General features: G+C 39.8%; 1 protein-coding gene across 1 annotated transcript in view; it reads left to right on the forward strand.

The window, feature by feature from the left end:
- MYO16 (myosin XVI) overlaps nt 1-27734 on the forward strand; it is a 297557-nt gene that overhangs the window by 246974 nt on the left and 22849 nt on the right. Inside the window, exons 29-31 of the mRNA XM_050904272.1 lie at nt 2297-2543; nt 4396-4703; nt 6512-7714. Of these exons, the coding sequence (XP_050760229.1) occupies nt 2297-2543; nt 4396-4703; nt 6512-7714 (1758 nt within the window). The remainder of the gene's footprint in view (nt 1-2296; nt 2544-4395; nt 4704-6511; nt 7715-27734) is intronic.

The following is a 27734-nucleotide window of genomic DNA, read 5'->3' on the forward strand; positions in this document are numbered from 1 at the left end:
CATTTTACTGGACCATCCTAGCAGGCTACTCTGCATCATTCATGCCTGCTAACAATCCTACCAGAGGATTGACCTCTGTATTTCCTCTTCCTAACCAACCTTAGTGGTGTTACCGACCCTTTTTTTTGTCAAGGTAAAAGTACACACATACACACACACACTTGTAAAAACGTTACTTTAAAATACAGCCTTTTTTCCAAAGTCATCCAGGATTTGATGCTTAACCATTTGTCAAATAGCCTATCTGCTCCGCAGCAGGTAAGTTTAAAGAAAATACTAGAAGTGAAGGAGCAATTTTTGATTATTAAGCTCTTTTGAATTTTTCATATTTGTGAGCAGTGAACTCTGATAGTGTTCTATGCATGTATTCATTACCTTTGCAACAGGAACATTATGGATTCAAACTCAGTAACATGTATATCCAATGTGAATACTTTCATAAAATTGTCAACAAATAACTGAACTATTAATTTCCTTTTCAACTAAATTGGGTACGTGCATTAATGTTTCAGGGTTTAAAGAATTCAGATTTTATAGAATGTAACTAAGGGGATTGAAAATGGCATGGCTGGCTGTGATTATAAAAATGTAAACCTCCAAAGTTGTCCATTATAAATAATCTCAAAGTACCTGAACTTGAATGTTTCCAAACCCAGTGAATTTTGGATAGGAGCAGTATTAGTGTGTTAACATTAACCTTTCTTATATTTCATCAGCTGGGCACTGAGCATCTCTAAAAAAACATCTTATTTTAAATATCTAAACAAGGACATAGAAGGTGATAGAAAATACCTTACATTGCCCTCTGTTTTAGCTGTTTATTTTATTCAATAACATTTTACGTTCATAGAAGACTAATTGTATCTTTCTCTGTTTACATTTTTCCTCTAGATTAATTCAGCTTGACTCTTTGTCATTTAATGTTGTTCTGCAGTGTTCCTAAGACTGAAACTTAATTACATTGTTAAAAAGGCCTAATGCATTTTAGCATTTTTTTATCTTACAATCTTAATATTAAGATTTTCAGTATTTTCCCCCAAACTCAAACGAACAACTTATACAGGCTATTGCCTGCTGACTTCACTTATGAAAAACTTTCAATTGACCATAATGAGAGTAACCATAAAAAGCAATGATGAATTTTGACCTGATTTTGATACATGTAAGTTGATGTACTGAAAATCAACAATATTTCAGGCAACAGGCGAATAATTCTAAAACAGGTTCTTCCCTATGAGGTACACAGCAGTGATTCTAGATCTGGAAAGAATCAGAGCCTTGTGGAACTTAAAAAAAACCCCACACAAATAAAGCACCTTTAGTTAGCGTATTTCTTCCTTCTAAGCCAAAACGTATGCTCAGAGAATGCTAATACCACCTGTTGCAGGTGGAGTGATTAAATTGGTGCCGAATTCATCGTGGCCACAGAGGTCCCTGTGCCTTGTGTTTCTGATCAGCTGGGTACTTCTGAAAATTCAGGGGACTAGGTGGTATTTAGGTTGGGTAGAATTTGTTATAATGAATGTACATACTTAGGAAAGTAGTACAGAAAGCTGTTATAGGAGATAGATACATCAAAATCTTCTCCCAATGTAAGGCTGACAAAGAGTGTGAAAAATAGGCCTAATAGATACATAAAGCTGATGCAATGCAGATGAAAATTTTAAACTGAAAAATGCAGACATGATGTGACAGATACATTTGAGAAATTTGCATTAAATTAATCTAATTGTTTTTGCTGAAAGGAAATGAGCAACAAAAGGTCTTTAAGTCACACTAAAAAATCTTGTGTTGGTTTTGATTTTGATTTTTTTTTTAGGTACACTGAAATATTTAAAGCATTTTTTAAAGTTGACCAAAAGCAAATGATCCTTTAATTCCTACTGCATTCAATGCAACATTCATTTATTCAGGGTTTTATTTTGAAACAAACGATCTTTTGACCTTTGCAGTGTAAATGTATGCTTTCACAATTTGTAGCATACATCTATGTTTCCAGTTGTAATGTAATAAAAAATAAAGTTCAGTGAAAATAAGCATTCTGAGTAGTGATAGCTCAAATTTATGAATGAATTTACTGTCAATAGTTTGTTTTAAGTACTGGCAGTAGAAAACAGAAAGAGTTCCATTTTAGTATGTTATTCATATGCCATCACATTTCTTTCGTTCTTTGTATAAGACGTTGACTGAATTTGATTTGCTTATGTTTACAGCAGAATACACAGTAATATTAAGTTATTCACCAATTGATTAGTTGTCTTTCATTGGTCCATATTTTCTCCTTCTGTTATGGTAGTTGTAAGAGGATTTCTAGCTCGCCAGCGCTTGCTACAGAAGATGAGCATCAAACAGCAAGAGGTCACCTCAATCAAAAGCTTCTTGCAGAATGCTGAGGATATGGGATTGAAAACATATGATGCCTTGGTCATTCAAAACGCTTCTGACATTGCTCGGGAAAATGACCGGCTCCGCAATGAGATGAATGCTGCTTACCACAGGGAAAAGTTAGAGGCTAGAAACAGACCAGAAGAAGGCCACAAAAGGTAAGATGAGAAAACATCTACTGTGAAGAATTAAAGTGTTTCTTCAGTTTTAGTGATTTCCTTCCCTGCTTAGAAAGTCATAGAAAAGACAGAGGAATCGCAAGAGGATTCTCAAGTATATACTCAGCCCGAATCAATGTTAGGGCCTATTTTTTTCTGTGTTTCAGGTAATTAAGTCTAGAAACTTAAGGACACCCCTAATATCCTATTCAGGTGACACTGAGCTTTATAGGAACTTATTCAAGTCTCTGAGGCATTTATTTTTTACAGAAATATTTTTTAATTCTATGATAAATAAATTATAGTTGAACTTTCATCAAACCAAACAGACAAAAGAAAAAATCCTCTAACTTAAAATTCCAACATTGGGAAATTGCCAAGGTAATGAAAAACAGCTAGGAAGGCATTAAAATACAATAAAGTCCAGACCAAGAAATCCTGATTATGCATTGAACTAGGTAGATTGATTGTGAGGAGGATTCGTTCCTCTTATTTAAAAATAGGCAAATGGTTTTTGTTTAACTCCCATCAGAGTTTTCAGGAGTACCTGTTTTACAAATCCAGCAAATGCTGGAGAGCATTTCTCTAGGAACTGAGTCCCTGATCTCTTTTCTCTCAGACAGCTGAATGGGCAGAGGTAGAATTTGCAGTTAATAGGTATGTGTCTATAGCAGGAATGTGTCTATAACTTGCTGGACATATAAATGTTTATTTTTCCATAGGAACTTAATTTTCATCCAGAACAACTCCCTTTGCTTTCATTGCTTTTGTCAGTGACTTTTATTAAAGTGAAAATGGCAGTGCATCTGCTTAATTAGCTTCAAATATCCCAGTGATTACATATTGGAGGAAATGCCTTTGTAGGAAAGACTGTAATTAAACATTACAGGGAAAACAAATTATCCACTGAGCACCATGCTTTCATCTTTAGCTATTTCATTTACTACATGGGCAGTTGGCTATATCCTGTACATGAATTCCAGCTCTGCTGGTGATTTGCCATGCAGAAATACAATTTAAAAAAACAAATGCTCAGGGATTTATTTGTAAAATGATGGTATAGACATCTTCTATCTAATACATTACCACTCTAAGTTAAAAGGTTTTCAATGTTTTGATTTTCGGAGGAATAAAATGTTAGAAGAATTTTTGTTAAAAATCAGTTTGTTGGAAGCAGCTGATAAACATCATTTCTCAACACATATTGAAATAGCAAAAAAAAAAGAAAAAAATTGGAATAAGTAAAACTCCAAAACTGCGATTGAAATAACTAAACATAATGTCTTAATTAATATTATTCAAATGATAACTAATAATTAAGCTTAAACAGGAAGATCTATAGATATCTGCGTGGAATTGTTCAAGCAGCCAACGTAGCTGTTTAAAAAGGTCATCTCATATTTTAAAGATTTGCATTATCTAAATAGAATTTATAGTTGTCTTTTTAGAAAATAATGATAAAGACTCAGCATTTGCTGCCTCAGTAACTTTCTATTAAAATGGATTTCCCAGAAATTATCATTCAGATTGAAAACCCAGCTTTTGATTGTGTGTAACAATCAAAGTGTGAACAATTCATTCAGTGAATGTCTGATCAACAATATGAAACTGCTTAAGGAGGGCTGCATTTGTGTGAAAAAGGGCCGGTGTCCTGATTTATCATGAAACAGGAAATGGAAGAAAGCTAGCAGCTTGATCTGGATTTGTTTGTCAGAAGATCACTACACACATCCCCTCGACACAGCAGGGGAGTTGCGAGATTGTTTACCAAAAAGCTGTTGTTATGTTTGCATGAACAAGTTCATTGTTATCGCTTGAATAATGCATCTGGGCCTCTTTTCTGTGTTTTCAGAGCTGAAGACAAGGGTGGGAAGGTCTCTGAGGACAGCTTTGCCGGCTGTCGAACGCCTAAGCACTTTCATTCCAGCTCCGTCCCTGTCCCCATGGCAGTGGACGGCTTGGTACATTCTGCGGCTGGGTCATCCATCAGATCCCCCTCCCTGCACTCTGTGTTCAGCATGGACGATAGCAATAGCCTGCCATCACCAAGGAAACAGCCTCCTCCCAAACCAAAGAGGGACCCCAACACACGACTGAGCGCTTCATACGAGGCTGTTAGTGCTTGCTTGTCGGCAGCTTCTAAGGAAACCGCTAATGAAGGTTAGGCATAAAGGGAGAAACAGTTGCAAATGTTACTCTAGGTTATTGATTTATTCTTTTCACTTTGATCCTTTTAAACACAGTCAAGCACCTTTGAAAAGTCCTACTTCCCTGAAATATTTCAGTGGCAGTAAATAAAATTAGTCAATTTGTCATTTGTTTCCAAATCAGCAAATAATACTCATGTGTTCTAATTGCCTAGTTTGTCAACAACCAAAACCTATTTGCAGAACTCCCTCTAGAGACAAATGATCTGTCAACTTGAGCTATTCTACCCCACTGACAGTTTTATTTCACCTTTTAAACTGTATGTTAGAATATCTTGCATCACTAAACCAGAATGCTCGAATCTTGAATTTCACCCAGTTAAACATTAAACTTTCTCCTACTTTTTCTCTATCTTCACATGAATAACTTATGTGTTCAGTGGTTTATGTTTGTGCCATAACTTCCTTACAGTGGATTTTTTGTTTAGAAGGAAAGTGCTATGAAAGTCCCAAAGTGTCTCAATGCATTATAGTGCATATAGAATGGTTTTGAGTTCAGTTGTTCTATTCTCCTTCACCCTTGAAATGAATGAGTAGAAGATGAAGGGAAGGAATGCATTTTTCTTTTCCTTGATAAGCCTGACTTGTCATGCTTTGTGTAAAGGATCCTCTAGGCTTATTAGGGAAGATCCTTCAGGTTGGGTTTAAAGCTATGTATAACCATTCTCTAATTCTGCATACAATGGGTGGAAACCTTTGCAGCTTCCTCTTGCAAAATAATTACTGTTCTCATGTCTGGTTCATCAGATGCAAGTCCATTTTTCTTAACCCCTTCCTTGCTCATTCAAGCTCTGTGTAAGGAGAGATGAATTGTGTCCAATATACTTTTCAACTACTATGGTTTAAGGAGCTCTGTAGTGGTTTCGGCTTTCTGTGCCCAGCTCTGCAAGAGATTATTGATTTAACCAAAAAGCTCTAGCAGAGGTTTTTGAAAGAATGACAATTTATATATGTATGTGTGGTTTTAACACTAGTGCTTGTATACACTCACAAAATAACTTTGGAGTTCTTCTCATACGTATGAAACAATAGGGCCAGTTTCCCTGCCATATACTCATTTTCCAAGAATTATGTCAGTTTCCTGAGTCTTTGTCCAAAACCAGCTCTGATTTACACCAATCACCTAGGTATCTAGTCTCTCCACTCCATACGTGCCTGGAGGCTGTGAAAAGACATCCAGTTTAGTTAACTGTATACTCAGTTGAGGAATTGCCCTTAGGCTATGGAATTCCCTAACTTTATAAGTTATTTCCACACCCGCTGTACAAAAGAAGAAGAGATAGGCATAACATCTGCCTAAAATTAGAGTTTTATAGATATTACATAAAAGGGGGATACTTCAGTTACTGGCAATAACATGTGTGTCAAAGTAGCACCATGCTGAAACTCCTAGTTAAAAGCATGCCCCTCTCCCTTGGGGCAAAAGGAATAACAAGCACATATTTCCACGTGTTACAGAACTTGCAGTGAACATTTGGATTCAAAAGATATCTCCTCAGGTGTTAGTTCTCATCTTTTAGTGGCAGTAGAGATTACCAAAGCAGATTATATGCCTCGGTAGGAAGGGCTTGTGGTTTGGAAGCTGAAAGTTCTGCATTTCATTCCTTGAAATATTTATACTTTTGACTGAATCCCTGTGTTTGTGACTGCTGCTCATTGCAAAACTATATGGGCAACATTTGAAGGCTTAAGGTAGTAGACCTGTGTAAGAAAAAAATGACTTTGATCTGTTAATAACACAGACCTTTTTCACTTTCCTAGTACTGACCCGTCCAAGGCCACACAGTGATGACTATAGTACCATGAAAAAAATACCTCCCAGAAAACCAAAACGAAGTCCCAATACGAAACTTAGTGGCTCTTATGAAGAAATACCTGGCCAAAAGCCTGGGGATGTAAAACAGGCAAGCACAGTAGCTAAACCAGGTTGCTATGACACTGTGACAGTACAGAGAGCAGCTTCTGCGGATGGGCCACAACATGGCGTGTTGAGTCTCTATATGTCACAAGAAGAGGAGGAAAATGAGCCTGTCTATATTGAAATGGTAGGGAATGCAATGAAAAGCAGTTCTGCTGAAGCAGAAAGTCCAGAACAAGGAGAGTCTGTATATGAAGAAATGAAGTATTTTCTACCAGAAGAAGGAAGCAATGGTAATGGAATAATTCCAGTAGTGACTGGATCTCCTCCTCTGTTGTTTGAAAGCAAAAAAAATGTTAATGTTGAAGATGGAACATTGGATGGCAACAGTCAAGCAGCTTTGATCTATAAAGACTCATGTGACATTCCAGCCCCTTTCCCTAACTTGCTCCCCCACAGGCCACCACTTCTTGTATTTCCTCCAACCCCTGTCACATGTTCACCTGCTTCTGATGAATCACCTCTAACACCACTAGAAGTCAAAAAGCTTCCCGTCTTGGAAACCAACCTAAAATACCCTGTGCAGTCAGAAGGCTCCAGTCCATTATCACCACAGTACTCCAAAAGCCAGAAAGGGGAGAATGAAAGACCAGCATCTCCAGGCTTGGTTGTGTTCAATGTTTCCAGCAAAGTGACTCCTTCTTCCACATCACCTCCTCCTCTCCCACCACCCCCTCCTCCTGTACCACCTCCTATTTCCTACCGGGCTTCCACACATTTTGCATTTCCTCCAGAGACTTGTGCTAGTTTTCTGATTAATACAGGGAAAACAGGTACAAACTCAGATCTGTCAAAAGTACCTCAGAGACCAAATCCTGCTCAGCTTGGATGCTCATCTTCTCCATTCTCCAAACTGCCTTACTCCCCAAAGGTGGCAAGAGCAGATCACAGGAAACTGAACTCAAATTCGTCATCTTCATTTCCATACAGCCCTACAAACTCAAGGTCATTGACCAGTCCCCTTGATGAGTTAACTAGCTTGTTCAACTCAGGACGGAGTGTGCTACGAAAATCTGCAGCAGGACGTAAGATCAGGGAGCCAGAAGGTAAGACAGATCTCTGTGCTTCTGTATAGTGTATTTCCTCTGCACCAAAACTTTCTTGCATTGGAAGCTGATAGAGTAGGTAAAAATAAAAAACAAAACCATTGTTTGTTTGTTTTTTTTAAAGAACGGTCTGTTGTAGTCATAAGAAACACATATAGAAAATACATTGCATATAAAAATTATAGGTCTTCAGGTTTTCTCTGAGATCTCAACTTTTCTTTTATGAAAATGTTTGTATGACACAAATTTAAATGGATTATTTTTAACATTCCAGCAGTCTCAGTAAAATAAACACAGATGTTACATCATGTGAAAAGGAGTTTATAGTATCAATCTGTAGAAACACTTTGAATGGAATGTATGGCTAGGTGTCTGGTAGATAGCATGTACTTTAATTTGAAGACTTTCTTTTAAGGTTTCATTATTTCATTTCCATGAAATTCTGAATTTGGTGATAAAGCCATTATTATTCTCCTAAAAAAGCTGAGACGGAGATTCATGCAGCAAGCTATATTTATTTCCCTTTTCTATCCTTTTATTCCTACCTTTCCTGTCATTTACATACACTTATGTACATACCCAGAGATTACTTGATATCCTGGCTTTCTGGCATTTGGAGAATATCTTCTGTATCTACTGCAAAAGCCAACTATAACAAGAACCAAAACTTGCCATTTTGCTAAAGGTTTTTGAGACCACAGTCCTCAGACATTATCACTTAATTATTTGCCTTGTCCAGGTAATAAAGGATTTAATGCTGTTACTGGAACAAATCTATGGATCTTATAAACACTGAAAATTCATCCTGATGTTAATGGATTCAATAGGCTGCTCTGTAAGGGTGAGATGCTTCTGACCTAACTTTGTCCATCTAAAAGCTCGATATGTAGGCTTCAAATCCTTAGGCTATGAAGAGACAGTTATTTTGAGAGTTTAATTCCTCCCATATATCTTTCTCCATTGAGTATGAAGAAAGCCTAGATGATTAAAGTAGTAGAGTTATAACTTCTAAGTGATTAAGTTGAAGTAAATCCCAGTTCTGCATATCAATTACAACACTGACTCCAGTCTTCACATTACTTTTCTGATTTTAAAAAAAAAGTCTCCTATTGAAAATAGTCAGTGAACTGTACACAGAAACTTCTCTCCCTAGTAGCATCTCTCAAACACATTTTGTGAATTTAAAATTCAGAGTCAGAAAACCTCTAGACTGTTTTCTCTGCTTCTTCACTTCTGTCTGTCCAAACAACTTGTCTTAATCAAGAGCTGTGTGCAGCTTATTCAAAATGGGCAATATAGAATCATAGAATCATTTAGGTTGGAAAAGACCTTTAAGATCATCGAGGCCAACCATTAACCTAGCACTGCCAAGTCCACCACTAACCGTGTCCCTAAGTGCCACATCTACAAGTCTTTTAAATACCTCCAGGGATGGTGACTCAACCACTTCCCTGGGCAGCCTCTTCCAATGGCTGACAACCCTTTCGGTGAAGAAATGTTTCCTAATATCCAATCTAAACCTCCCCTGGTGCAACTTGAGGCCATTTCCTCTTGTCCTATCACTTGTAACTTGGGAAAAGGGACCGACACCCACCTTGCTACAACCTCCTTTCAGGTAGTTGTAGAGAGCAATAAGGTCTCCCCTGAGCCTTCTTTTCTCCGGGCTAAACAACCCCAGTTCCCTCAGCCACTCCTCATAGGACTTGTGCTCTAGACCCTTCACCAGCTTCGTTGCTCTTCTTTGGACACACTCCAGCACCTCCATGTCTTTCTTGTAGTGAGGGGCCCAAAACTGAACACAGTATTCGAGGTGCAGCCTCACCAGTAGCGAGTACAGGGGGACTATCACTTCCCTAGTCCTGCTGGCCACACTGTTTCTGATACAAGCCAGGATGCTGTTGGCTGCCTTGGCCACCTGGGCACACTGCTGGCTCGTATTCAGCTGACTGTCAGCCACCACCCCCAGGTCCTTTTCTGCCAGGCAGCTTTCCAGCCACTCTTCCCCAAGCCTGTAGTGTTGCACGGGGTTGTTGTGACCAAAGTGCAGGACCCAGCACTTAGCCTTGTTGAACCTCACGCAATTGGCCTTGGCCCATCGATCCAGCCTGTCCAGATCTGCCTGTAGAGCCTTCCTACCCTCAAGCAGATCAACACTCCTGCCCAACTTGGTGTCATCTGCAAACTTACTGAGGGTGTATTCGATCCCCTTGTCCAGATCATTGATAAAGATATTAAACAGAACTGGCCCCAATACTGAGCCCTGGGGAACACCACTTGTGACCAGCTGCCAACTGCATTTAACTCCTTTCACCACAACTCTTTGGGCCCACCCATCCAGCCAGTTTTTTGCCCAGCGAAGAGTACTCCTGTCCAAGCCATGAGCAGCCAGTTTCTCTAGGAGAATGCTGTGGGAAATGGTGTCAAAGGCTTTACTAAAGTCCAGGTAGACAACATCCATAGCCTTTCCCTCATCCACTAAGCGGGTCACTATGTCATAGGAGGAGATCAGGTTAGTCAAGCAGGACCTGTCTGTCATAAACCCATGCTGACTGGGCCTGATCACCTGGTTGTCCTGTACGTGCTGCATGATGGCACTCAAGATGATCTGCTCCATAACCTTCCCCTGCACTGAGGTTAGGCTGACAGGCCTGTAGTTCCTCGAATCCTCCTTCCGGCCCTTCTTGTAGATGGGCATCACATTTGCTAACCCCCAGTCAACTGGGACCTCCCCGGTTAGCCAGGACTGCTGATAAATGATGGGAAGTGGCTTGGTGAGCACTTCCGCCAGCTCCCTCAGTACCCTTGGGGGGATCCCATCCGGTCCCATAGACGTGTGTTGTCTAAGTGGTGTAGCAGGTTGCTACCCATTTCCCCTTGGATTATGGGAGCTCCCATAGACGTGTATTGTCTAAGTGGTGTAGCAGGTCGCTAACCATTTCCCCTTGGATTATGGGAGCTTCATTCTGCTCCCTGTCCCTGTCTTCCAGCTCAGTGGGCTGGGTACTCTGAGAACAACTGGTCTTACTGTTAAAGACTGAGGCAAAGAAGGCATTGAGTACCTCAGCATTTTCCTCATCCTTTGTCACTATGGTTCCCCCCACATCCAATAAAGGATGGAGATTCTCCTTAGCCCTCCTTTTGTTGCTAATGTATTTATAGAAACATTTTTTATTGTCTTTTACGGCAGTAGCCAGATTGAGTTCTAGTTGGGCTTTGGCTCTTCTAATTTTCTCCCTGCATAACCTCACGACATCCTTGTAATCCTCCCGAGTTGCCTGCCCCTTCTTCCAAATGTCATAAACTCTCGGTTTTTTCCTGCGTTCCAGCCAAAGCTCTCTGTTCAGTCAAGCTGGTCTTCTTCCCTTCCGGCTCATCTTTTGGCACATGGGGACAGCCTGCTCCTGCACTTTTAAGATTTCCTTCTTGAAGAATGTCCAGCCTTCCTGGACTCCTTTGCCCTTCAGGACTGCCTCCCAAGGGACTCTGTCAATCAGGCTCCTAAACAGGCCAAAATCTGCCCTCCAGAAGTCTAAGGTGGCAGTTCTGCTAACCCCCCTCCTTCCCCAAGAATCGAAAACTCTATAGTTTCATGATCGCTACGGCTAAGATGACCTCCAACCATCACATCACCCACAAGTCCTTCTCTGTTCACAAACAACAGGTCTAGCGGGGCACCTTCCCTAGTTGGCTCCCTCACCAACTGTGTCAGGAAGTTATCTTCCACACACTCCAGGAACCTCCTGGACTGTTTCCTCTCTGTTGTATTGTATTTCCAGCAGACATCTGGTAAGTTGAAGTCCCCCAGGAGAACAAGGGCTAGCGATCGTGAGACTTCTCCCAGCTGCTTATAGAATATTTTGTCTGCCTCTTCATCCTGGTTGGGTGGTCTATAACGGATTCCCACCATGATATCTGCTCTGTTGGCCTTTCCCCTGATTCTTACCCATAAACACTCGACCCTTTCACCATAATCATCAAGCTCTAGACAGTCAAAACACTCCCTAACATACAGGGCTACCCCACCGCCTCTCCTTCCTTGCCTATCCCTTCTGAAGAGTTTATAGCCATCTGTTGCAGCACTCCAGTTGTGTGAGTCATCCCACCATGTTTCTGTGATTGCAACTATATCATAATTTTCCAGCTGCACAATGACTTCCAGCTCCTCCTGTTTGTTGCCCATGCTGTGTGCATTGGTGTAGATGCACTTCACTTGGGCTATTGATCCCTCCACCTTTTTTGCGGGAGAAGCCCAAGTCCTATTTTTGAAATGTAAAACAAAACAGTAGAGAATGGGATATATTATCTTCTTACTTGTTGTCCATTTTCTTAAATATATACTGCTCCATTAATTTTAGTATCATATCCTGATTTATGCAGCTATAATGTAACAGAAGCAGGTGTTTGTGCTGACTCTGGATATGTGTATGTCTATCTTGTGTGCCACCCTATCTCTCTGTCCCTAAGAACCTTGGCAGCCTTCAACCAAAACCCCTTTCAACCAAATACAACAAGGAGATAAAGGTCTCAAAACTAATTGAGTTTTTACAGGTTTCATGAAAGTTAGTGGCTAGGTGGAGACAAGAGACTTATACTGGGAGAAAGGCTCCTACCAGCTATCAGAGAAACCATGGTGGACAGAACCCTTGTGAGTTCTCCAGACCTTGAAAAAGCTTTAGCTGGACTTTGCATGTTCCTAGATGCTAAATTCAATCAGCCGTGAGCTATGAACTGAGACTTCATCAGTTCTCTACCTCAGGAGAATAACTTGTTTGTTATTCTGAGTATATGAATTGATGAAACTGGTAAAGGAGATATTGCAGTAGTTTTGCTTGGTTTGGCAAAATTACTCGATAATATTCAATGCCTACAAGTATATGTAGAATGTTTTTTTGTTTTGGTTTAGGGTTTTATTTTAAGTTGGGGGTCTTGTTTTATTATATAGATAATACATTTTTATCTGCTGGGAAGTAACTATTAAAGTCAGCTCTTTGGGATGGAGGATTTTTGCAAATGCAATTTTCAGCTAAATGTGACCGAGATAGAGTTCAGCTTGGGTCTCCTGTGGGTTGAAGCTAGTGCATTAACAGAGGCTACCATAAAAAACTCTAAGTTTACCTTTTCAGTGGAAAATGTTGTACTTCTAAATATTTTATCAAGGCAGCACTAAGTATGAAAGATCAAAGTTCAAGAAAGATATGATAAAAAACCTGAATCATGAATTATGAACTAGGAAGCTACTGTATACTAAGAGCGGTTACATATGAATAGTTCAATGATGAGCAGATGGATTGAAAGTAACAAAGAAACACAGGTGAATGTATGTGCGTGTTTTTACAGTTTGCCTTTTTTCATGTACTTCATGTGTTCAGTTATTTTCTAGTGTAACAGCTTGAAAAAAATATTTTTTATTTAACCTCTGACACAAAGTAATAAGATGGCAATCAGCGGAGTGGACTCTGTTATGTAAAACTAGAAGTTGTCCATGTCTTACCTTCTGACTTTTTGTCACCTATTGCCTAATGCATATTAAGTTCCTGGAAGACTCCTCCCTTTCTTCTTTTTGTCATTTGTAGTATTTTATTTATAGGAGATAAATTAATTTTAATAGAAATTCATTAAAATTGAAGACATGGCCTAGAGCAGCACCCTGTAATGTGCAATTTCCTTTATTTCTGTAAGTTATAACCTACCAACAACCTTAACTAAGAACAGAAAGTAAAATTGTGGGCCATTTTGAAGTCAAGGAGAGTTACCTATGGGAATCAATAAGTTTCTGTATGGGATCATCAGCCTTGGAGATAAAAGCCTCCTTGCCCATAAAAGTGCAATACAGACAGATCCCCCAACATGCCTCCCTCTTGCCTGGAGGAGTAATTTCAAGGCCTGAGAACACCGATGTCCTTTTGGCTCCTGACCTCTCCGTGGGAAATGATCGTCCAGAATTACAATAGAACAGATTCATGGCTTTCTGATGGGCTGCGGATTTATTGTGAACTGAACTGAGAGCACTCTTCTTTCACAAAGGCAACAAAAAAAATAATCAAATGGCAACAACTTTCATTATCTGGTGGCCTAGCCTGGCCATTTTTTTTACACAGCAGTAGCATCTACTGGTTCAAGCAACGGTCAGGATCATATAGTATGCAATTTCTTGCAAAATACTTTACATGTAATAAGAGAAGTTTTCTGCTCTGCAGAGCTTGTAGTTTAAATAAGCAAAACTGTAACAGGTGAAAACTGAGATAAAGTGATTTCTCCAAGGTTGAAAAGAGTTGTCATTGAAGCTACAGCTGTATTGTTAGACAGGGATTTCCTTTTACTCCATATAAAACGAGACTTGAGTGCAGATAAGCAATAATACACACACACAATTTTCTTCTAATCTCCCTGATTTCTAGAAGTAGAAACTTTAGTTTGCAAGACAGATAGAAACTGAATGGTCGTGTGCAGAGCCCCTACTCAGATATTTCTAGACAAGACCTTAGATTTGAAACTAGACTTCATGAAACCCAATTCAATGCCTTAATCACAAAACCACACTCTCTAGCAGAATGTACAAATATTTTTAACTATTCAACATATAAGACATTCCTTATATAAGGAAGAGACAATTACATGTTTAAGCATTTCATATTAAATATTTGTGGAGCAAGGACATAATTTTGTTTTCCTCAACATGGATGAATGATACTCAGATTGCTAGGTCATAGTGTGATTTCTTTTGATTGGTACGGTTGATATTAAATTATTCCATACGAAGGGGAATCGTTTCAGCTTCAGAACAAAAGACAGCATAATTCCCAGCCCATCATCTATGCTCAGATTGGCAGAGTGAGTATTCATGTGGATTCTAAAGGGAAAGGAGCAAAGGAAATATGATTTTCCCTTAACCTCGATGAATTTCCTTACCATCAGGCTATTGAGATAAAGACGTAATGCCTTCTCTCCTTCCTGCTTGTGGAAGATTGGCGTGGATGCTTGACTTCTGTGTCTGAGCAAAAGAAAATGTGCAAGCTTGTAACCCCAGATTTAGGTGCCTAAGAAATAAAATTAGGAAGACCTTTCCTTTATGTAGGTCACCAATATATAGGCTTCCAAGTTTTGTGAATTATTGTTTCAGTGCAAGTAGATCTGTATATGCAAGTCTATACATGCTTCAGTGACCTATTCCTTTCCAAAACAGTTTAGTAACTTACATAGTAACAACAGAAAAGGCATGCAAACATTAGATTGTTAACAAAATGTTGATACTGTTCAGATGTTTGCCCGATATCTTTGGCATCCATTAACTATATGAATCCCTTCTTTACCTACTTCCTAAGTGAGGTATTTCCAAGGCAGGTAGCTTCACATATCAGTGAATTACTCCACGTTCTCCAGTTTAAGCATTGGAAGTCACAGGAAGATAGTTACAACTGACAAATGATACAGATATTTAGACATACCTAGATGGGACTAAAGCTTGTCAAATACTCTTTATTGAAATTGGCTCAAACTTGGAAAATAACAGGATCTAATGTGTATGTATGGGGAGTACTGCCCTGTCAAAGACAGGTATCCCTTTGATAGCTAGTAAATAATTTCCCTCTATCAGCAGATTAGAGCAAGCTATTGTGCAGCTAACGTCTCAACAGTGGATTGCAAGTTAAATCCCCACTGGGGTTTCTGAGATGAAATCCCAGTCCCTTATCCTCTAAGCCACTCAGCTTTTCCTCTTAAGCAACTTAATAAATATAATATTCATATCTGCATCTCATTATTCCTACATTATATTGATACAATGTAATGGTTTTACTTCCTTTGTGGCAAAAGCTAACAACTTACAAAACATGACTAATACAGAAAGCTGCGTTTTCACCTTTTATCTTTTACCTGTGAATGCTGGAGGAATGATTACTTGAGGCATTGGACTTCTATAACATCTTTCAAGTAAAATTCTCAAAGCATTAAAACTTCAGTGAATTAAGCTTCACAACAGAGATTAATATCTGTTTATATAATTGCCTTAATTACCAGGGAGTGAGGGTGACTTTCTGTGACTAATTTTCAGATTAGATATCTAAACACAGGAGAGTCATCACGCTCTGATTCACTATGGACTACTTGCAGCTCTCAATCTGAATCTCTTGCAGTAGGTACAGAAAAGTGGGAGGAAGCCAAAGCACGGCTAGTAAGAGTTTAATACGAGTCATAAAAAAAGGCCCATACTTGGCTAGCTGTACACGCCGTATGCAGAAAATTACAAAGGAGGAGACAGAACTGTTGGCAATATGGTTGCCATCCAGCCCATGCTGGGTGTTTTTTCTCAGGAAATAATTGTGGTTTGCATTACTGCAGCAGAAAAAGGGGTTAGAAGAGTCTAGAGAAAGAACCCTCCATTCCTGTTTGCAAAATATCTATGAACTTTTTTACAGCCTGAAAGATACCACCTTAACCTTCAGTCTTCTCATCTGTGTGTCTGCCATTATCTGGATAATTTCTCACAGAAATGATCTGTTGTTTTAGGATAAACACAATATACCAAGAATAATTTTCCATTTCAGAATCTCTGAAAACTAGTATATTTTACTGCTGAAGAGTTTTTTGGGTTTCTGTTATGATGGGTTTTTTTCACTGTAGCATTTCTCTTCCTGGTTGATTTCACTGTTTGCTCTTACAGCCTAAAATCATGTAATGTGTAATTTGTTTTGGTTTTCTGTTCTGACATGGAAAAGAGGCTTTGTGTGTGATTACCATAAACAGTTTTAACCTGAAGATTATTAGAAAAACAAATCAAGTCTCATTTTCAGGTGAAAAAAGAATGGATATTGTCATAAACCTTTATTATATTTATTTTGCATTTTAAATGCTTGTATTGAAAATAAAATCAAATCCTTAGCACTCCTCTATACATTTCCAAAGCCTATATCCAGTCAAATAGAGGTTGGAGGAGACTGTGCAGCCCCAGGATCACACAGGAAATGTCACTGCATTTTTGACATGATCTTATACTGTAAGTAGCTACAGCTGTCAGAAAAGGATCCTGGAGTAGACAGACCTTTGGTCTGACCCAGTACAGGCTCTCTCATGTTCATACCTAGTCACTGCTTAACAGGAAGGAAGCTGAGGAGAAGTAATTGCACCGACTTTTATGTTTCTTTTAAATGGTCCATTTCTGAGAACTGCAGGCATTCGTTTTAAATTACTGATTCTTTTTTGCTTTCTTTCCATTGGGTTGGATTTACTGTGTCGCCTTCATCCTGTCTGATACTGGACCACAATAACCACACCACACTGGTTCAGCTTAGTGCATTTCAAACCCATAGATTTTAATAATATCCCACCTTTAATAGTGACTTTGATCATTCAGGTAGACATTTACAGAATTATTATTTTCATAACAATGTCCTTTCTTCACCATCTGATGCAACATCATTGTTCCAAATTCAGCAATGATTCGGGAAGTTGTCTCATTACTAACAGTGTTGTGGACTTCTTTAAATAGTAAGCAGTCTTCAGTATTTTTTTATTTGTGATCCAAGATGCAGAACCATGAAGGACTTTGTTTAGGAACCACTACATCACTAATTGTAAACCAAAGATACATTAATGTGAGAAATTAGCCATATCTAAGAGAACAAGGAAATTGAATTGTAGCACACTTCTGCTCCTGATACCAACCAAGAATGTGGCTATTTGGCAGTAAACATCATATCACTTGATTTTACAGGACTACAGGCCTTTGGGACATAGTGGAGAATGAAATTTGAACACACATTTTAGTGAAAGTCTCTAATTAATTTCTCAACTTGACTGAGAAATCTGTTCAGATGCTTTTAACTTATTTACATCCATCTCAGCATTAAATCATCTTTTGCATAGAGCCTCAGTAGAGAACAATAATTCCATTTCACAGAAAATGTCAAGATTATGACATTTTTTGTTTGTTTGTTTTGCCCTGGAATGAAAATCAACCATTCTGAAATTCTGTGCAGAAATAAATATTCTTTCATGTCCACTCTTTCAAAAATGTTTGGAAAGTATTGAAATGGTTTGCCTCAAACATAGTAAAATTTTTCTTACTGGAAATGTTAACAATTAAAAGTGTTGACTTTTTATTTTTGGACCTAGATAAGTTCAAGAGTGGCCATTTCAACAGCGGTCATGTTGTCATTTAGGGGTATGTCTACACAGCAACCAAAGATGTGTTATAAACAAACCAAGCTACTTCTAAACTCACTGGCTCAGGTATCCAAGAGCAATGCAGTTGTGACTGTGTAAACTCCAGCTCCTCAGTGACGACCCAAAGTTCTTGACAGGACTTGTGCATCTCACCATGAAACTATAGAGCCACGTGTGTGGATTGTGTTCCAGTTCCAGCGTCGGCATTTTGTGGGGCTGGATGGAGAAGCAAGAGAAAACTGTTGGAAAGAGATTGGGAAAAAGACTTGGTCATAAACATGAGGGTGCCCTGACCCTCATGCTCTCTCCACACCACTGCACTCTGCTGTTGAGAGGGTAGGAGAGTGTTTGGAAGTGGAGCACTGCAAGTAGGAGTAGCAGTTTGGAGCATCTGTCTTTTAGAAACTCACTTCGAAAGCAAATTGGGAATGTTGTCTGAGAGGTTTTCCAGAATAGCTGTCCCTGTTTGGTGGGCAGTATTACAGTACAGGTGATCCAAAAATATTCCTTGGATTGTCCCTCAGGATCTGCTCAAACAATTTATCTGCCCAACGCAGCCACTTATGCTAAGACTTCTATGTTGCAGTTGATGCCAGAGCTGGTGTGAGAGAGATCCTGAAAAATCTCTGTAGAAGTATTCTGTGGGAAAAGTAAATAGAACTGATGTGATGCTGTTGGCAGTAGCAAATCCCTGTCTGTTTGTTTGTTTGGGGTTTTTTGTTTGTTTATTTTTACAATATTTGCAACTGTATTTGCGGGGGAGGAAGGTTGAGACAGTGTCTCATCACATAATTCCTTCCAACAGCAGCTAAAGCCCAGCAGTAATGGCTGTTCTGTTACTGAGATACCACACACAAATGTAAACAAACTTAAATGTCTGCCTTCAAAAAGAACTGCTGCATCCACATGAGTTAGAAGAAAACAATTTAAAAAAGGGAAGCTGTGTTTCTTACCAAATTGCCGCCTCCTTTTCCAGCACACCAGCAGTTTTTTAACCACACAAACACAAGAAATAGACTCTTTGGTCAGCCAATCAACACAGCTAACAGTAAACAAAACTATTACAGAGTAAAATCAGCTACTTTTTTCCATATTACACTTGAAAAGGTGGGGAACATGGGAACATGGAGGGAAGAAATGCTTCTCCTAAGGCAGGAAATTGTCCCAAGCAGTGCTGCCCTCCTTCTTGCCTCCTTGGTTAGTAATGCACCGCAGAAAGGCCTGCAGAGGTCAGTTCCTAGAGAAGATGGGATGAATGAAATCCCCAGTCTCTGAAACATGTGCACTGGCTGGACTCTTGCACACTCGCCACGTTAAAAAGTTGTTCCAAGTTCTTGCTCAGATACTATCAAGGAGGAGAGGTGGCAGCCTGTCCAGATATTCTTCATCCATTACCAGTATTTAAGAAGGCTGTTTTCTCCCCTTCAGCAGCGGTATTGTTTTTGTCTCATGTTGGGAACAAGTCTAATTCAAACAATCCAGAGTCCTCCAGACAGGGAAAGAAGGCACTTGTTTATCTATCATCTCCCCCACCAACTCTGAAAGTTTACCTGACCCAGAGATGTCCCTAACATTACTTCTAGAAAGGAGGGAAAGGTTTGTAGCTTGTAATGATTGTCACTGAAATAAATGTAAAATAAGAGCACTATCTTCCCACCAGCACAAGTCCATCAGAGAAGGCAGAAGAAACCTTTCTGTTCTAGACGTATACTTTCCATAACTGTAAAGTGATTTACAAAAAAGTGATTGAGCTGATGGTTCTTAAGGGCTGAACCAGACCTAGGAGTTCCTGTAGTTGCTTCAGCGGCTTCCTTCTCACTACCAGCCTTATCTTCTGAACTCTGGCTGATCGGTGTCACACTAACACAATATTCTTCAGAGGAGCTCTTTACCTCCAGCAGAGTGAGTTTTGTCACTTAAGGTTCTTCATGGCCTGCATCTCCTCTCTTTGCTTTACAGTGTTCATACAGGGCTTCCATGAATGCAGCTTCCCAGAGCAAAGAAGTGGTCTGTTTCCATATTTACCTGCTCCATTGAAGAATGCGGCTTCTGGAGTGGCTTGTAACACCATCTGATAGCTCTGCTTACACAACTCAGAGAGAAAGGGTGCTGGAAGTGACAGTATAAATTCATTGCTGCCTATCCTAGGAGCATCATTGCAGGGAGAAATCCTAGACAATTGCTGCTGTAAGGGCAGGCTTTGTGAGGGGAAATAAATCAATGAATAACTATTGCCTCTGATGGCAAGCGGCAGCCAGCAGCACAGCTATGAGGGTGAGAGAGGCAGTACACACTACAAGGCTGGGGGAATCCTGTCTTGACAGTTTTCATCCCGCTCCATTTCTTTCAGCAAATAAGATGCATCTGTTTGCCTCCAGCTCTCAGCAAAGTAAACAGTCATGCTACAGCAGGTCACAGTGTGACACAGTGTCCACTCTGGTGGGTAAAGTGAACTGCTCTGAAGCAATATCCATTTATGCAGCGAAAGGACACCCAAGACAACATGTGCTGAGGGTAGGTAGCAAATGCCACAGACAAGGAACGTCTCAAGAGTAAGTCAGAGCAAAACAGGAAACACCAAGTGCAATTGTCCAGGTGCAACAAAACACAGTGGTAAACACTCGAGCCAAAATAAAATGGCCTGTTCTTATTTAACCTTCCTCTCCCTTTCCTTCATCAAAAAATATCTGCATAATTTCTGCAGTCGACATCTTTTTTTTTTCCCCTCACTTCACAATGTCCACTTACCACAGTAAATGTAATAAATATTCAGGCTTGGCTGCTAGGATTCGGTGTATTCCTGAATCTCCCAAGAAAGAGTGAGAGCACAGATCAGGAATCCCTTCTGTCTGCAATGTCTTGTCTTTCATATGCTGGTTAATAGGATCCATCAGTTCTCTCTTATTCACATGTATAATGAGAAGCTGCTTGATTTGAAATTTCCATTTTGTTCGATGCCAGCCACAGATTTCAAGGAAATCAAGCTATTTAGCTTTTAGATTCCATGGTAGCCCAGGTACAAAAAGCTTCTCCTCCTGTATTACATTAATTTATCTGCCAGAATGTATGTGTTTTCCAGATTTCATAGTTGCTAATAAAGTACGAATACCTGTGGATCTTGATAACTAAAATGATATATTGATTATTGGTTACAGAAAGTCATGTTTTCCATGAATGAAGAAATAATGTTTGACATTATCCTGGCATTTATTAAAGTCATTAAATGATAAGAAGGGGAACTATTTCCCCCTTTTTTCATATATTTCTTTCCATAATTATATGTTATATATATTTGTAGGTTTCTTTCCTTTGTGGAAAGGCTTTTAAGCTTTTTCTATAATATTTCTGGTTTCTGTTTTATGAGGCTGATGTTTTTGTTGACCAGGACAGAGATTGTTTCTACTTTAGGACCTAGATACATCCTGCCTAGCTTGTGGCACTGAAATTCCTCCAGCTGGGAACTTAGCCTTAGCTCTCTGTTCAGTTAATGAAAAGGAATATGTGCCTTGAAAGAATGGTCCAGGTACAAGTCAAATCAGATCAAGAGAGGTGTTTGACTTCCGTTTACACTAGAGCAAAACTAGGGAGAACCTGCTCTTCCCATACAGTCAGGATGAAACTTTTAACTGTGGCTTCAGCAGAAACTGTACAACAGTTCAGTGCCCCACTAGCCCCATCTGGTTTGAGGTTGCTTTTCTTCCATATTTTTCCTTTTTTTCCTGAGATGGACTTAATACTGACCGCTCATTTCTGATTGTGGTAACTAGTGCTGTCAAGGCGAAAGGCTATGTCTGTTTTAGTAAATGAGCCAGTGCCAGGGAATGTTCTGGGTATGGCAGCTCAATCCTCTGCGCAGTCAAAGTGCTAGAGCAGTTCCTGGCATGGTTTTGGACCTGGCAGGCTGGCTCCCTTCCAGACAGATCTGGGCATGGTTCAGGAAATGGCACAGGACTCTTCCCAGTAGACAACTTGGATGCAACCTCTGCTGTGGAGGGCAAGAAAGTGAATAGCATAGACCGGGGTCTCTTACCATTTGCCTCGGGGCCAGAGAACAGTTATGATCACATTTGACTTACCAGGATAGACAAAGCAAGAGGCCCTCTATGTTTACCCTGTATTATGAATCCCTTGGTGCTTTGGCAGCGCTGCACAAAGCATCCAAGGTAAGCATGAATCTGATCCAAAACCCACTGAAAGCAGCGGGGGCCTTCTGTTGTTATTAATGAGTTTTCAGTCAGACTGTAAATGAGCACTAAATGTTAAAAGGAGAAGTATTTGAAAAAAAAACATATGGGGACAGATATACGTTGCGGATATACATACTTTTAAAGAAAGGAGAGCAAAACCAAGGGCTTTGACAGAAAAGAAAAATACAACCCAACCAGGTGAGTTACTGCTGGACTTTTAACAACATACTGTTTTTTCATGTCCTGCTACACAAAGAATCTATGGTGATTCCACCTAAATGCTGATATCAGTCGATTTATACTTTGCTTTAGACTTTATTAAATAGGCTAAATACATAATTTCCTTACAAAATCAATAGTTTCTCAAAATGTTTCAGTATTGCACTTTAATCTGTCATCTGAATAGAGCCTATACTGGCCCATTTTCTAATTTGGTGGTAACAGCATTAATTCAGCCTAAATACTACTTATGAAATAACTATGATGTTTGGGTTCCTACACTTTATGTTTGAGAAAAAAGAGCTTTATAATAGGATATTTGGAAGTCATAGCTCAATTAAAAGAGTTTAAGTTATTCTTTTGACAAAAAAGTTACATCATGTAGACTTTCAATGCATTGGGTTTCTTTTAAGAGTGAGATAATGACTCAAAAAGGAAAATGAAAAGCAGATATATTAAATCATTTCCATGATTGCCATACTCTAACTTTTCTTTCCAAAATAAGTGAAATTGCAGTCCAGCCTTATGACTTTGTCATGAGTTTTAAACTCAGTCTCTTCCAGGAACACCGAGAATAACAAGCAAATGTGGATTTCGTGAGCTGCCTCTTTTGCATACCTTTCCTCTTACACTTTTCAAGTAATGTTGATGTAATTCATTATGAGTTTATTGGAATACAGAGCTTGCTTGTAAGGAAATAATTGTTACACTTTGATTTGTCATGTTCTGATTAAAAGCACTGTACATGTGATTGCTTCCAGCTATTAACTATGCTGCAGTTGAGGGGCAAATTATACCCCCAATCCAAACATCCATACATCCTTGTAGTCCATACATTCTTATTAACTGCAAGATTAGTCAGAGCAGAATTTGACTGAGTCAGAGTTATCTTTTTGGCAAAGTCAGTTTACCGAAATAATAATCCAAATGCTGTTCTCTGTTGCAAAGAGTCTGTAGGTTTTCACTTAAAGCTTGTATTCCTTTTATAATCATGTACTCCCACCATGCTCTTACAGCTGATACCTCTCTGTAGCTAGTCTCTCACAAGTAGGCATGGATGACTCTTCAAATAACATTTATTACTAGCTGGAAACTGTTAAGATGCTGTTACTTAAAAAAAAAGAAAAAAGTTGAAACCTCGTAAATAATCCATCCGTCTGGTGAGAACAGCAGAGCATAAGTCTGAACAAAAAGCTAACATTTAGTGTGTTGGTGAAGCTGTTCAGCTGTAGGAACCACAGTTTTTTCTTTTCCTGTCTCCTGAAGTATTTCTGATAGTTTCAGAAAGTTGATAAGGGATGAGAAAGCAGTGCATACTTGTATCTGCAGGCATTCATGGCAGCAGGGGGAAGTTGACACTAATGTGGAGAAAAGTCCGAACTTCTATATTAGGTTACTGAGAAAACATGAGTGTGAAGTGAATTTCAGACCAATAATTGATGAATAAAATAGGAATCAGTAGGAATTTTCAAAGTCTTCAGTGTCAACAGAGGGCTTCCCTGGATCTTTTATAATTGTCCACAGATAGATACCACTGTGCAATGATAAACTCTGTGGAATAGAAATGTTATGATAAAAAGTCAGGAGACACCTTTGTTATGCTCAGGGATATTTTGGGTAGTGGGGAGGCAGAACAGTGAGGGATACCCCAGCGCAGAAGATAAAGTCAGGGCCTTCTGGCATGTTAAAGCTTATTGAAAAAACAAATGCAAGTCCTGCACCTGGGAAGGAATTACCTCTTACAATGATATAGGCTGGGGACAGACTGTTTGGGGAGCAGCTCTGGGGAAAGCGTGCTGGTGGCCCTGGGAGCTGGGCAGGAGCCGGCAGCGAGCCCTGGCAGCAGAGATGGCCAGCAGCATCCACAGCTGCATCAGCAGGAGCACTGCCGGGAACTCAGGGCAGGGGCTGTCCCCTCTGCCCAGCACTTGTTAGACCACATCTGGGTACCGTGGCCAGTTTGGTGCCCCCCAATGCAGAAAGACACCGATAACCTGGAGTGAGTTCACCCCTGCGACGCTCAGGACTGGAGCATTGCCCCATGAGCAGCGGCTGGGGCAGTGGGGCTTGTCCAGCCTGGGGCAGAGGCAGCTTTGGGGGCACCTTACAGCCACCCCAGGGCCTATGGGGAGGCAATGGAGAAGGGGCAGCCGGGCCCTTCACAGCCATGCGTGGCAGGGCAACAAGGTACAGCAGGCATGAACTGAAACGAGAGGGGTTCAGGCTGGGTACTGAAACCTTTCCCCCATGAGGACAGGCAGGCCAGGGGACAGGCAGAGGGACAGGCTGCCCAGGGAGGTTGGGCAGGCTCCATCCTTGCAGGGTTTCGAGACCCGGCTGGGCAAAGCCCTGAGCAACCTGGTCTGACCTCACAGCTGGCCCTGCTTGGAGCAGGGGTGCACGAGGGACCTCCTGAGGTCCCTTCCAACACAAATTACCTACTAATCCTAGGTAAGTTTTGCAGCACTGGGACAGTAGACTGGTTACACCTGACTAAAGCATCCTCTTGTTATCCTATTTATAGAAAAGATTTTCTTCAGAAACTCACCCATTTTACACAAAAGTCCAAAATAAATGAACAGTACTTGTTTTCTAGGGACACACTGGTTTCTCCAGGAGTCTTTCAGAAGTTAGCCAACATATGCAGTTACACTTTTTCTGTAGACTCACATGAATCTGCTCCAACGAGCAGCTGAAGATGCCTATATATAGGAAATTAGTACAAGTACCTTTATATAATCCAGATTATTTTGAAACAAAATATAGGCTTCTTTCCCACACCCAAGATTAAATAAATAAGGCACTATGAAGTATATTTTCTCTATATAGTCTTCTATTTAGAAACTAAAGGTGTGCATTTCTTACAATGACTGAATAAAGCAAATGGGATAACAGATCTCTATCTAGATAGCTGTCCCAAAAGATATGCTGCATATCCATCCACTACCTGTTTCTGCCAATTTAGGATGATATTTTAGCTCAATAGTAGCTATCCACAATTCTTTGTAGTATTTCATCTTACAGATATAAAGGAGAAAACATAACCTTTTTTTCCAAGAGCCCTTCATGAATGCCATGAAAAGATATCAATGTATCTATGAAACAAAAGGCTCCTGCAAATAGGAATGCAAGAAAAAGTCTTTCTACTTGCACATTCTCAAATGAATTGCAGATGTCAGGCAAATCAATAAATCTTTCCGATATCAAGAAAAATAAGGATCCCAGCCACTTCCCCCGAGACTCTTTATGTAAAAGGTGGCATAATAATTATGTAGGTGGATTATGATCTATAGGCAAGTGCACTGACTATTAACATCTAAAAGTAACATTTCCTTTTCAGAAAAATTTAATATGAGCTGCAAAGATGCATTTTGCAGTCAACTTGCTTGTACAAAAGCTAAATCAAGCATGCTCTTATAATTGTACTGTATGCATTTTCCAGCTCAGACTCTGGTTCTACCACCTCTCCCAAGTCAGTTACTGTGGGTAGAGCTGGCCTAATTTTTTCAATGCATAGCACATTTGCCTAAATAAGCAGTGTATGAAACAGTGCCACTGAAACACTCCAATCAGATGTGGCAAAAAATAATGATCAGGGAATGAGGGCAAGGGAGGGAGCAAAAAAAACATTGAAATTTTTATTCTGACAGCTTGGAAGTGAACTTTTTGACTTTTCAAGACAGCTTTTTTGTTAGAAGATGAAATGTTAAGAAAGATTCGGAGTTAGATAACTAAAAGCTAAACAAAAATAAGAAAGCCCTTTTCAATGAAGCGAAACACTTCAAGTTAACCGGAATGGAAATACAGTTTTTGTTTCATTAATTGATTTTTAAAATGTTGGTACTTTGTAAACCAGGTAGGTTTTTTTCAGTTCAGGCATAAAAATGAATAATCAACCATGCAGTTGACATTAAGTTTGAAAATCTGCAGGCAAAGTATCTGTTGCTTGGTGAAATAATGTTTTTCCTATCCCCTTAAAAAATGCTCAAGTGCTAAAGACTTATAAGAATATATTGTATGTTTGGGAGAGCTGAAGATGTCATTGGAAGTATGGATGAATGCTGTAATGTTGGTTTTAATAACTAGTCTTTTGACCTCCGTTGGTTGTTGCTGTCATTATGACAAAGCTTAAATAGACACAACCAAAATCAGGGAATAGCTCTTTGAAAGCTGTCATAGAAGAAAAATTTCCATTTTAGAGTGCTAAATGAGGGCCTCTGCACCCAGGTCAGCCATAATATGTCAGCCCCGCAGCTAAGGCCAGCTCTCAGAGGGGGTGGAAAGAGGAAAACTGAAATGGAGCTAAAATGAGAGAGAACTGAATTCAGCTTTGTCTTCCATGAAACAAACCTGATTATGGCAAGGAAAGAGTATGTATATATGTTCAACATAAAATGAAGAGAAACACAGAAAAGAGAGAGAAATCCATCAAAAAATGCATAGCCTTGCCAGTGCAGCATTTCATGCAGCCTCATCAGCCCTGCCACACAGGGGTGGAGTGGGGATAGCCAGGGATACCAGAATTGCAGTGGGGGTTCCTCCTACCACCCCCATCCTTTCACGGTCTTGTCTCCCAGCTCTGAACCTGCCTCCAGCCCCTGAACTCCAGTGAGGAGCTCCGCTCAGGCACAGCTGATGGCTGAGCCCTGTTTCTTGTGGCACACTGGGCTGACAAAGCCAGGCAAGCTCCAAGCCGGCTCCGGGCACTTTGCTGTGAGCTGTTCTGCTTTGCATGGATGTGCCATCAGTCAGAGGGGGAAGAAGAGAAGGGGTTTGCCCTTCTCTTTGAAGAAATGCCTGTGCATTGTACATAGCTTGGGAATTCCTGCAGGATCAGACCTCTTCTTGATGTCTTGAAGAAATTTAACTAAAAGGCTATGACATGAAAACCTGGAACTTTATAGAAAATGACAATTGATGGCTGGAGAGCCCTGAGGCAGGGTAAATAATGCCCACGGGGAGGCTCTGCTGGGAGGAATCTTGCTACATGTGGTTCCGTATCAAAAGCCATTTCATTTCTTGTGGGAGGAGATAACAGAAAAAAATAAACCCATGTTATAGCTGTTGCTAGTATCACCTAATGCAATGGTGAAAGGCATTGCAGTGATGACAGCGGTATATGAACTCATGTGAAATAGAATAGAATCTAAAATAAAGGCAATACAAACATTTGTTGAGTTTTATCAGCTGATATTTGTGTGAAAAGAAACAGTACAAATGAATTTTTGTTAATGCCTTTCACTTCCATAAACTTTAAATGGCTACAAGTGGAACACTAGCAAAAAAAAGAAAAACCCTGCAAAAATCACTGGCTTAAACCTTCCACATTTATCACTCGACTCGTGAATTTAGTGAAAAATTAAATTAATTTGATGAAATAATTTGGTTTCTGTGTGTTAGGTTTTTCTACTTATATGTGAAAGCCACTAGTTAATAGGAAGCTGACAAGCTTT

The sequence above is a fragment of the Gymnogyps californianus genome, chromosome 1 (assembly GCF_018139145.2).
Source record: "Gymnogyps californianus isolate 813 chromosome 1, ASM1813914v2, whole genome shotgun sequence".
NCBI lineage: Eukaryota > Metazoa > Chordata > Aves > Accipitriformes > Cathartidae > Gymnogyps > Gymnogyps californianus.